Source organism: Aquarana catesbeiana, linkage group LG04, assembly GCF_042186555.1.
Source record: "Aquarana catesbeiana isolate 2022-GZ linkage group LG04, ASM4218655v1, whole genome shotgun sequence".
In the NCBI taxonomy this organism is placed as follows: domain Eukaryota; kingdom Metazoa; phylum Chordata; class Amphibia; order Anura; family Ranidae; genus Aquarana; species Aquarana catesbeiana.
Window position 1 is genome coordinate 326,471,982 of NC_133327.1, and position 13,141 is coordinate 326,485,122.

General features: G+C 41.8%; 1 protein-coding gene across 3 annotated transcripts in view; it reads left to right on the top strand.

Moving 5' to 3' along the window:
* Positions 1-11,043, top strand: part of CYB5R4 (cytochrome b5 reductase 4) — a 353,527-nt gene extending 342,484 nt beyond the window's left edge. For 2 of the 3 annotated variants that reach the window (XM_073626888.1, XM_073626887.1), the window contains 3 exons: positions 1,946-2,032; positions 8,560-8,724; positions 10,813-11,043. In XM_073626888.1, coding sequence (XP_073482989.1) covers positions 1,946-2,032; positions 8,560-8,724; positions 10,813-10,867 — 307 coding nt within the window. In that variant the 3' untranslated portion in view covers positions 10,868-11,043. Of the gene's footprint in view, positions 1-1,942; positions 2,033-8,559; positions 8,725-10,812 lie in introns of all 3 variants that reach the window. The other variant, XM_073626886.1, reaches the window with a different exon arrangement.
* Positions 11,044-13,141: the final 2,098 nt, after the last annotated feature.

Below are 13,141 nucleotides of genomic sequence, written 5' to 3' on the forward strand. Positions count from 1 at the left end.
ATGCAGAGCTACACCAAATTTTGTGTGCACTAGTTTTGGTAAATCTCCCCCACAGTGTGCATAGGGCAGTGTACATGACTGCAGCTACAGTAACATGCACGGCTCATTCTAAACAAATGGAATGGGGAAAAGAGAAGTTCAGGAGATCACTGAGGACATAACATGGAGGCAGAAAAACACAGTAAGAAACAATTTCATGAAAAATAAATTAGAGGGCCATTCGGTAGTGCTTCTGTAGGGATTGTTTTTGGAAAATAACGATATCATTTAGTGTCACTTTAATGCTGATCTTAAGGCAAGTATCTAAATGTACAGTAAAAAAAAAAAAAGTGTGTACCTGCCAGATTATTTATTATTATTATTATACAGGATTTATATAGCGCCAACAGTTTACGCAGCGCTTTACAACATTAGGGCAGACAGTACAAGTACAATACAAGTCAATACAGGAGGAATCAGAGGGCCCTGCTCATTAGAGCTTACAATCTAGGAGGGAGGGTCAAGTTATACAAAAGGGTAATAGCTGTGGGGGATGAGCTAATGGAGAAAATAGCGCAGTTGTTAGATGGGGGCAGGATAGGCTTCTCTGAAGAGGAAAGTTTTCAGGGATCACCTAAAGGTGGATAAATTTGGAGACAGTGTGACAGATTGGAGAAGGGAATTCCAGAGGATAGGCGAGACTCGGGAGAAGTCCTGGAGGCAGATATGGGAGGTGGTGATGAGGGAGCTAGAGAGCAGGAGGTCTTGGGAGGAACGGAGACGGCGATTAGGTTGGTATTTTGAGACTAGGTTAGTGATGTAGCTGGGGGCAGAGTTGTGGATGGCTTTGTAACTTATTGTTAGTATTTTGAATTTAATTTGTTGGGTGAGTGGCAGCCAATGGAGGGATTGGCAGAGAGGAGTAGCAGACACTGAGCGGTTTGTAAGGTGGATGAGTCTGGCAGCAGCATTCATGATGGACTGAAGGGGGGATAGTCTATTTAAAGGTAAGCCAATGAGAAAGGAGTTGCAGTAGTCGAGGCGAGAGATAACCAGGGAGTGAATCGGGAGCTTTGTGGTTTCATTGGTTAGAAAGGGACGTAGTTTATAGATGTTGCGGAGGTTGAGGCAGCAAGCTTTGGAAAGTGATTGGATGTGGGGCCGAAAGGAGAGTTCAGAATCCAGGATAACACCTAGTACCCTGACATGTGGGGACGGGTGGATGGTTATGCCGTTGCTCTTGACAGACAAGTCAGGGGAAGAGGCACGTGGGGGAGGAAATATTATAAGCTCGGCTTTGGACAAGTTGAGTTTGAGGAAGTGGTGTGACATCCATACAGATATGTCGTTAGTTAGTGATGCGTGAGGAGACTAATCGGGTGAGTTGAGGGGTGGAGAGATAGATTTGTGTGTCATCAGCGTAGAAATGATATTGAAAGCCGTGAGAGGCTATCAGCTGACCCAGGGAAGATGTGTAGATTGAAAATAAGAGAGGTCCAAGAACAGAACCTTGGGGGACCCCAACGGAGAAGGGAAGAGGAGTATTTATTTTTTTCCTGCAGCCAGTTGTGGTTGCATCCATTAGACAAACTATCCAGGTCTGGAACCTCATCACTACAGCAGTACCGTACACACACTAAGCTTTTTTGATTGGGCAGTGAAGGAGAAGCATCACACTGCCAGTGCAAGTTGGCATTTTCTGGTGGCAGCCCAAGTGTTTCTGTCAGCACAGGTTTCCATTAGAGAACATACATAGTAAATACAACATTTTATAACCTGTTTGATGTTGATCCTTATTGCCTAAATAAAAGGATGAAAATTAATCTTTCACATTATTTCTCAAGGCTTTGACATACTCCATTACTTTTACTATATTGATCAAAATAAATGCACCTAATTGTAATCAAACTGAAGGGCATAACCAACAGTGCTTGTGGTTTTTAACTTTGTGATTTTTTACCAGCAGAAAAGTAAAACTGATATTCTTCAATAAAACAGAAGATGATATTCTGTGGAGAGAACAGTTAGAGAAGTTGTCTTCAACTGACAGAAGGTAGGCAATGTCTTCTTTTGTTTCCAGACCAGAAGAAGGGCACAGGTGCCATATTGCCACTCACAGACCCATCTTAAATGTTGTGGGACAAGTGGATTGCTACCTCTAATATTTCTTCATATGTAGGTCCAATAACACCGTTCTATGACAATCCTTCTTTTCCCATTGGCATACATAGATCAACAATTGGTCCCTGGAGCAAAGCTTCTCATCCCCAATCGGCATCAGTATTTTCTTTTGGCCATTCTCCATCTGGTCCTTTTAAAAATAATACTATTTCTAATTTACCAGGACTACGGTCCTGGTTTTTGAATCAACAACTCACCAGTCTCTCCCAAACAGATGCAGGTTGCTTTCTCAGCCTTACCCTGTTTGAAAAACGATTGTTATGGGACCCCCCCCCCCCCCCCCCCACAGAGAAATACATTTATTTTCTTTCATAAACGTTCTGTTTCAAGTACAGCTCAGGAAAAAAAATTCAAAATTCTCACTCATTAGTATAGATGCCCATATACCCTTCATTGTGTCAATCCAATCCGTCCGAAGATACATTATCTTACCAAAAGTATTGGGACACCAGCCTTTACACACATATGAACTTTAATGACATCCCAGTCTTAGCCCGTAGGGTTCAATATGGAGTTGGCGCACCCTTTGCAGCTATAACAACTTCAACTCTTCTGGAAAGGCTGTACACAGGGTTTTGGAGTGTGCCTATGGGAATGTTTGACCATTTTTCCAGGAGTGCATTTGTGAGGTCAGGCACTGATGTTGGACGAGAAGGCCTGACTCACAGTCTCCGCTCTAATTCACCCCAAGGGTGTTCTATCGGGTTGAGGTCAGGACTCTGTGCAAGCCAGTCAAGTTCCTTCACCCCACCCCAGACTCGCTTATCTGTGTCTTTATGGACCTTGCTTTATGTACTGATCCAAATCATTTGGTGGGGGGGGATTATGGTGTGTGGGGTTGTTTTTCAGGGGTTGGGCTTTGCCCGTTAGTTCCAGTGAAGGGAACTCTTAAGGCGTCAGTATACCAAGACAATTTCATGCTCCCAACTTTGTGGGAACAGTTTAGGGATGACCCCTTTCTGTTCCAACATGAGTCCTGACCTCAACCTGATAAAACACCTTTGGGATGAATTGGAGTGGAGACTGAGAGCCAGGCCTTCTCGTCCACATCAGTGCCTGACCTCACAAAGGCATATTTCTAGGTAAATATATTTTGAAAGGAGCTATTGACATTACATTTTTACCATGTGTCGGTAACAACCCATGCAATCCATACATACAAAGAAACGTTCGTTTTGTTTTTTTTTTGTTTTTTTTTTTTTAATAATAAACTTGCCATACTTACCTGCTCTGTGCAAGGTTTTTTCACAGATTAGCTCTGATCCTCCTCTTCTGGGGTGCCCCGGGGGCCCTCCTGGCTCCTCCTCTTCATCGTGTGCGCTCACAAGTCCCGCTGCTGCATTCATTCACACAGACAGCAGGGCCCGGCGTCGCCCCCGGCTCCCATGTCACTGGATTTTATTAACCCAATGGCTCCCGCTGCCATCAATCTATCCAATGAGGACCCCGAGACAGTGGCTGGAGCCTCTGGGCTCGTGCTTGTCGCTGGAACGATCAGGTTTAGGTAAGGATAAAGGGGGGGTCTGGGGTGTAGCTGAAGCAGAGAAGGTTTTTCACCTTAATGCATAGAATGCATTAAGGTGAAAAACCATGAGACGTTACAACCCCTTTAAGTTATGTTTAACAAAATGGAATGACACAGGGAAAAAGTATTGAACACATAAAGAAAGGTAGATGCAAAAAGGCATGGAAAGCCAAGACACCAGCTGAAATCTATCAGTAATTAAAAAGCAATCCTGCCACTTGTCAGTGCAAATTATTAGCAGCTGGTTCAGTCTCAACTAATGGCCTATAAAAAGGTGTCTCATTACCAAGGTGTCACACAAGAAACATCTCATGATGGGTAAAAGCAAAGAGAGCTCTCAAGACCTTTGCCACCTTATTGTTGCAAAACATACTGATGGCATTGGTTACAGAAGGATTTCTAAACTTCTGAATGTATCAGTGAGCACTGTTGGGGCCATAATCCAGAAGTGTAAAGAACATCATATTACCATAAACTGGCCACGACCAGGTGCTGCTCACAAGATTTCTGACAGAGGAGTAAAAGAATCATCAGAAGAGTCACCCAAGAGCCAAGGACCACTTGTGTAGAGCTTCAGAAAGACCTGGAATTAGCAGGTACAATTGTTTCAAAGAAAACCAATAAGTAATGCACTCAACCACCATGGCCTGTATGCATGCTCAGCAAGCAAGTCTTCATTGCTGAAGAAAAATCATGCTGAAGCTTGTTTGAAGTTTGCTGCACAACATTTAGACAAGCCTGTGAAATAGTGGGAGAGTATAGTCTGGTCAGATGAGACCAACATTGAACTCTTTGGATGCCATAGTATACACCATGTTTTGGAGATCAAATGGCACTACACATCACTCCAAAAACACCATACCAACTGTGAAATTTGGAGGTGGGAACATCATGGTGTCGGGCTGTTTTTCAGTATACGTCACTGGCAAACTTCATGTCATTGAAGGAAGGAAGGATGAATGGAAAAAAGACATTCTTGATGAAAATTCTGCTGCCATCGGCCAGAATGATGAAGATGAAAGGAGGGTGGACATTTCAGCAAGACAATGATCCCAAACACAAAGCCAAGGAAACTCTCAATTGGTTTCAAAGAAAAAAAAAAGCTGCTACAATGGTACAGCCAATCACCTGATTTGAATCCAATAGAAAATCTATGGAAAGAACTAAAGATCAGAGTTCATAGAAGAGGCCCACGAAAACTTCAAGATTTGAAGACTGTGTGGATGACTGGCCAAAATCACACCTGAGCAATGCGTTCGACTAGTTTCTCTATACAGGAGGCGTCTTAAAGATGTCATTACCAACAAAGGATTTTGTACGAAGTATTAAATACTTTTCAGTTAGCGTGTGTTATTCCATTTTATTACATACTTAATTTTTAAACTTATTTGTTTTGATTTATTTGTATGTATGGGTTGTTACCGACATGTGGTGAAAATTTCATGTCAATAGCACCTTTAGAAATATATTTACCTAGAAAAATGGTGACATGTTCAATACTTATTTTACCCGCTGTATATATATATGTGTGTGTGTGTGTGTGTGTACTATTGATCTATATTTGCTTTTGGTACTATAGATGGAAGATTCAATCATGGCAAAAGGTCTTAGATATGTTTTATTATAAATTTTGTTTGGGAAAGGCAATACAATCAAATTGAAACAAAAATTTTCTTGCAGCTCCAACCAAAAACAAATGGCTCAGAATCCCCCAAATAATTACTTTTCTTTAGTAGAAGAGTCTCTCAGAATCCCTGTTGCTCCTGCCTCATCTACACGTCTGACTATTAGCCATGGCAAAAGGGTATGTTCTCTGTGACACAGGCTATGATTGGCTGTTTTGACAATGGTAGTCAATCAGATCCTTTGCCTCACACAGATCCAGTCCTTCACTGCTCAGTTTGGTCCTGTCTTTATTGCTCTCCCCCTTCCTCCACTTTCCCCAATACATCTACTGATAGAACAGAGCCTTGAGGGCACTCTGCACATGCTCAGTTTGGTGTGTATTGCCGGAGAGATTTTTTTTTGGGAGGGTGCGTTTGATCAGCACTGTCCAGACAAGAGGGTCAGGGGTCCTGCAGTCTCATAGGACAGTCAGAGAAGAATGAAAACTCCTCCAGCAAGCTTTAACCAAACACTTATAGAATTCATGGGACTGCTATATACTGCTGATGGAAAAAGGTTATTTAGCAGTTTATAGTTACTAAAACAATTGCATTTCCAAGTTCTGTGTACTGTGGGAGACCAGATATAGTGAATGCAGGGCCCTGGGTTTAGTAACACTTTAGCGGTTTTAGCCCAATGGGCAACTGAAATAAGCTAGCTGACAACACTGATATTAATTATGAGGCAGTAGCTTAGAATTGTCAGCCTACAACAGGAAGTGTTGTTACTGGCAGAATCGCCAACTAACAAAGTCTGCATTAGATTCACAAAAAATCATTTGCTGAAAGCGGAGTTCCACTCAGTTTTGTGTTTATTAAAAGTCAGCAGCTACAGAAAGTGTAGCTGCTACTTTTAATAAACACGCACTCACCTGTCCCACAATCCAGCGATGCAGCCACCCGAACCCTCAGTTCTCTCCAGCACTGGCATTACAAGTGTGGGCACCCGACTGTGACAGCTTGCGACTTCACAGCTGGGTGCGCACTGCGCATGTGCGAGTCACGCTGCACCTTGTCAGTGGCCGAGTAATGTTCTGGGACTTGTGACATGTCCCAGACGATTGCAGGGAGGGAGGGGGAGAGGAGAATATCCGCTCGATTTGCCTAGGCGGCCCGAGCAGAAGTGGGAGCTGGGTACCTGTCAAAAAATAGGTACCCGCTCCCCCCAAAAAAGTTACATGCCAAATGTGGCATGTCAAGGGGTTAGGAGTCCTTAACCACTTGCCGACCAGCTGACGCAAATATACTGCAGCAGGTTGGCTCTCCTGCACGAACCGATGTACCTGTACGTCGATCCGTGCAATGAGGATAGCGTGTGCCGCGGGAGCGTGCCCCTGGGACCCACGGCCTTGATGCCCCCCAGCGACCCTGCGATCATGGTGAGGAGAGGCAGAACGGGGAACTGTCTATGTAAACAAGGCAATTCCCCGTTTTGCCAGATGACATGACAGAGATCTAGTGTTCCCAGTGATCAGGAACAGCTGTCTCTGTCATGTTCCAGTAAGCCCACCCCCCCTACAGTTAGAACACACCTAGGGAACACATTTAACCCCTTGATCACCCCCTAGTGTTAACCCTTCCCTCCCAGTGTCATTTTTACATTGATCAGTGCATTTTTATAGCACTGATCAATGTAATAATGTCACTGGTCTTTAAAAAGTGTCTTTTGGGGTCAGATTTGTCCGCCGCAATGTTGCAGTCCTGCTAAAAATTGGAGATAGCTGCCATTACCAGTAAAAACAATAAAAAAATAAAAGTCCCTAAATTTATTCCGTAGTTTGTAGACGCTATAACTTTTACGCAAACCAATCAGTATATGCCTATTTATCAAAAATATGTAAAAGAATATATATCGGCCTAAACTGAAGAATACATTTTTTTTTCCTTTTTTTTTTTTTTTTTTTGGATATGTATTATAGCAGAAAGTAAAAAAAAATTGTTGTTTTTTTTTAAATTGTTGGTATTTTTTGTTTATAGCGTAAAAATTAAAAACCGCAGAGGTGATCAAATACCACCAAAAGGAAGCTCTATTTGTCGGTAAAAAAATACATAATTTTTATTTAGGAACAGTTTCGCACGACCGCGCAATTGTCAGTTAAAACAACGCAGTGCCATATCGCAAAAAATGGCCTGGTCATTAAGGGGGCAAATCCTTCTGGGGTTAAAGAGGAAATTCCACTTTTGGGTGGAATTCCACTTTAAAGAAACTGTATACAGTGAAGCATGATGCCAAACATACTGAAAATAGATTTTTTTTTTTTCACATACTCTAATGCCGCGTACACATGGGCGGACTATTCGACCGGACTGGTCCGACGGACTTATGAACAAATGGACTTGCCTAAACACGATCGTACCAAAGTCCGACGGATTCGTACGTAATGACGTACGACTGGACTAAAATAAGGAAGTTGATAGCCAGTAGCCAATAGCTGCCCTAGCGTGGGTTTTCGTTCGTTGGACTAGCATACAGACGAGTGGATTTTTTAACCAGACTCGAGTCCGTCGGAAAGATTTGAAGCATGTTTCGACCGCGCAATTGTCAGTTAAAACAACGCAGTGCCATATCGCAAAAAATGGCCTGGTCATTAAGGGGGCAAATCCTTCTGGGGTTAAAGAGGAAATTCCACTTTTGGGTGGAATTCCACTTTAAAGAAACTGTATACAGTGAAGCATGATGCCAAACATACTGAAAATAGATTTTTTTTTTTTCACATACTCTAATGCCGCGTACACATGGGCGGACTATTCGACCGGACTGGTCCGACGGACTTATGAACAAATGGACTTGCCTAAACACGATCGTACCAAAGTCCGACGGATTCGTACGTAATGACGTACGACTGGACTAAAATAAGGAAGTTGATAGCCAGTAGCCAATAGCTGCCCTAGCGTGGGTTTTCGTTCGTTGGACTAGCATACAGACGAGTGGATTTTTTAACCAGACTCGAGTCCGTCGGAAAGATTTGAAGCATGTTTCAAATCTAGATTCCATCGGATTTTAGACTAGAAAAGTCTGCTGAAGGTCCGATGAAGTCCACACACGATCGGATTGCCCTCCAGACTCGGTCCGTCGGACCAGTCCGGTCGAAAATTCCGCTCGTGTGTACAGGGCATAATTGAAAGTTGTGGTTTCAGGAATAGTATGTTAAGTCATTCTCTTTGTGTGCATGATGAAACCTGTTTTGTTCACTTTGGTCTTTTTCACAGGTTTGAAATACAGTTTGTGCTCTCAGAACCAAGTGATTCATGGACTGGCTGTAAAGGGCAAATATCAACTTCACTACTTTCAGAGTCTATTCAAAGAAGTAAAGAAGATTCCACAATTCTTATTTGCATTTGTGGTCCAAATGGATTTGTTGAACAAGCAGATAGGTAAGCTTGGGGATAGTTTTTTGTAATTGAACAATTTTGCTTCTTGGATAAGTTGCTACCTGGTCAAATATAATATTAATGATACAGTTGCTGAATATTGTATGTTACACAGGGCTCTGTCCTTCCTCTCATCCACCTACATGTATGTAAGCTTGTTTAAGGCTGATTTCAGACTGATGCAGCATGGTGTGACCGCACTGCATGGAGTTGTTTTGCATTTTTACAAATGATACTGTATAGATGAATTGTATCGAGTTTATCACTACCAATAAAATTTTGTACTCTCTTTTGAATCAAGCGGTTTAGACATTCTGCTGCAAGAGTAGCTACTTTTTTGAATCCCAGTAGCAATACTTGGTTTCTTTCTTTATATGGCAGCACAGTTTACCTGCAAGTTTGGTGCTGGTTAGCTGTGCTCTCCCATAGAGTTTTATTAGATCCTACAGTTTTGGAGCGCTTTCTGAAAGTGCACCAAAGGTGCAGCATGCAGGAGTTTTGGTGCGCTTTCAGAAAGAGCACCAAAACTGCAGGATCTTAAGAAACTCCATGGGACAGCTCAGCTAACCCACACCAAACCCGCAGGTATACTGCGCTGCTCCCACAGTGCGGTCAAACCGCAACGCATATGTCTGAAAGCAGCCTTACATTGCTTATATCAATCTATGAAATGAAGTAACCAAACAATTCATCTTTTACTGATATGACTACATAAACTGATTGGCCGTTGTAGCTTATTGTTATTGCAATTTGCACTGCATCACTACTCTTTCTGGTGCTTTACAGGTCTGAAGATATTACGTTTTTCTCTTTAAATATAAATTGTAAAATGCCCAGCTCCACTTCCAAGCCCTCTTATGTACTAATAAATGTGCTTGCATAGTTTTAATGCGCTTGCTGTTTTTTTTTTTTTAATCTATCACCTCCACTGTGTCCCCTTTTTGCTCTGCATATTATAAAATAAATTAAAATATCAATTAAGAGAAAGTGAAACGTGCTCTTCACAAAAGGACCTTCACACAGACCCTGCCACTGGCATCCCAGAGAGACCCAGAAACAATTGTGGGTCTTTCAGCCTTTTGCCATTGAAGGCTCCGTTCACACCTTCCTGCAGGAATGCGCAAACACCTGTTGCATGTTGATGTGCTGCAGTGCCATTGATTCTTAAGGGTACGCCAACACATTTGCATAATGAATGGTAATATACTACTTAATGTACACACTTTCAAAAATAAGTACGTGCATCTTTTTGGTGAATTTTAGTACACTAGGAAGCCCATTCAAATGAATTGGGCTGCCCTAATGCAGCTCACATTAAAGGTGAAGTAGGGTCAAAGAACTTGTGGCCATACTCTTCATGTGGGTCACTTGGTACTGTACTCCTGTGACCCAGATTCAGCCAACAGTGGACTGATGTCACAGAGCCAGTCCAGGCTCTGCAGGGATCCTGACAATAATGTTGGGATCTGCCCAGATGCCTGACTGGCAGCTGGCTCAGTCCTCCAGTGGCAGGCTGTGAGTCTGAGCCAGCCGCTTCCACTCCCTCCACAGTCCAGCGCTCCAGTGAGTGCTGAAGGGGCACAGCAGAGAGCCAGCGACTGACAGTCTCTGCTCTTTGAAGACCTAGAACTGAGCAATCAGTGATCATGTGATCGCTTAGCTCTCGGTCTTGGAGCAAGTGGGAGACAGCTGCAGCCATCTAGGATAGTATGCATGTTTTTTTTTTTTTTTTTTTTTCATATCCTGCACTTCTCTTTTAACACGAGAAGTAATGCATATTACTTACAAGCTTTGTGTTAATGCACAGCGAGATTTTGAACTTGGCCTTTTTTTTTTTCATATGTGAAATATCAGTTTTTGCCACTGACCGTTTAAGATAACTTGATGAACCAGGGAGGTTGCCGATTTGCTGATATGCTATATTTTAAATCATTGTATTCTTTGTAAAAAATGTGCCTTTATTTCAAACAGATATCACATTTAAGTATTTTTTCATTTGTGCTTGTTTTGTGAAGATTGAATGTCATAATTAAGGTAGATTCAGCTGTTTGCATGGACGACTTACAGATTTTCCTATTTACATTGTTGCAGGTCTTTGGAAGATCTTGGTTTTTCCAAGAAGGACATTTTTGTTTTCAGAGAATAAGCATTCATACAGTAGTGACTGGTGACTCACTCAAAACCTATGCATTCAATCACTATGCATACCAATATTCGCTGGCTGAAGAACATATAACTATCTATCCCTATCTGTGTACATAAGTTCAGCTCTCAAAATAATGGTTCTGCTCTCTTTTAATAAATTAACAAGAATATGTTGAATAGTTTGGCAATGTATTTGATGTATGCGTGCTGATAGCTGTCTCATAGGGTTTTTTTTTTTTTTTTTTACCTGTCATTCGTTATTACAATACTATATATAATCTGTAGCACACCGTTCCAAGTTTCTGCCATCAGCAGAACGCAGCAACAAATATGCAAATGAATTTTATCAGCTCATAAAGTCAAGGTTTCATAATGCGAAGACTCTTCTCTTATAAATTCATTGTTATGTCATATACTGTCAAACTGTTGTAGGATTGTGTCTAAGGCTACTTGTAGACATCACACAACACTTAAATATTAAATCAACTTAACTGCTTCAGCCCCGGAAGAATGTATCCCTTTCCTGACCAGAGCACTTTTTGCGATTCGGCACTGCGTCGCTTTAACTGACAATTGCGCAGTCATGTGACGTGCCTCCCAAACAAAATTGACGTCCTTTTTTTCCCACAAATAGAGCTTTCTTTTGGTGGTATTTGATCACCTCTGCGGTTTTTACTTTTTGCGCTATAAACAAAAAATAGCGACAATTTTGAAAAAAACGCATTATTTTTTACTTTTTGCTATAATAAATATCCCCAAAAAATAATTTAAAAAAACTTTTTTTTTTCCTCAGTTTAGGCCGATACGCATTCTTCTACATATTTTTGGTAAAAAAAAATTGCAATAAGCGATTATTGATTGGTTTGCTCAAAAGTTATAGTGTTTACAAAATAGGGGATAGTTTTATGGCATTTTTATTAATAATTTATTTTTTACTAGTAATGGCAGCGATCAGCGATTTTTATTGTGACTGCGACATTATGGCGGACACATCGGACATTTTTGACACATTTTTGGGACCATTGTCATTCATACAGCAATCAGTGCTATAAAAATGCACTGATTCCTGTGTAAATGACACTGGCAGTGAAGGGGTTAACCACTAGGGGGCGGGGAGGGGTTAAGTCAGTACTAGGGAGTGTTTTCTAACTGTAGGGGGGATGGGCTAGCTGTGACACATCACTGATCTCTGCTCCTGATGACAGGGAGCAGAGATCAGTGAGCCTGTCACTAGGCCGAATAGGTATATGCTTGTTTACATCAGCATCTCCCTGTTTGTCCTCCCCACGGCGATCGTGTCCATGGGACCCGCGACCCGACTCAAGGAGCTCCCGGCCGGCGCGCATGCAATGGCACAGCGGGGAATTCAAATGGGACTTACAGGTACGCCCATTTTCCCAGCCATGCCATTCTGCCGACGTACATTGGGGTCCACCGGTCGGGAAGTGGTTAAAGTTAAAATTGTGGCTGATTTCTCAGTCCTTCAGAACTTGACAGGAAATATTGTTACATAAACGCTGACTGTCTCTATAGCAAGAGCTAAAGTGATTGTAAAGAATCGTGTAGAGATTGTGTGTCAGCGCTAGGTTGGTCAATGTATGGCAGTGTGCAATATGTGTAGATATACAGACACAAAACAATAAGTATAGGTAAATGCAGCACTCTAAATAATGAAATAATTTCATATATCTCAAATAAGCGTTGAATTAAAGTGAATATTGCCAATCGATACTATAGACAAAACTGGCGTGACATGGTATTACACCGCATAGATGGTGCCCAAAAAATAATTCTTTAAAGCATAAACAAATAGTAAAGTTCATATGAAAACGACGATAATCGACTATGTGGGAACCTCCACCTTGGTGTTTATGCCTCCACCAAACATAGAGAGTGTGAACTCAACAGAACCAATTGCTGTCTAACATATAGTGCAGGAAAACTCGTTCTTTACTCTCTGATCCTTCTTCACAACGGGTGCATGCAGCATTCGCTGGATATAAAGGTTCGTCCAGTATTGTACATGGACATCAATTGGAAAACTCACTTGCATCCACCTTAACAGTGAATCACCAATGCCAAAGAGAGAAAGGCTTATAGTGTAGTATTTATTTTCAACAAAAGCTGCTAAAGTTAAAAAGCTATGACATATACTGCTGAGTCACACCACCATCTGATGCCGCCAGATTACAAGAAGAATGGGGGCTGGACCTAAAGCATATCACAGTGATAACATCCGCATATGTATGTTAAGAAAAAAGCTGTTAGTAGCTAA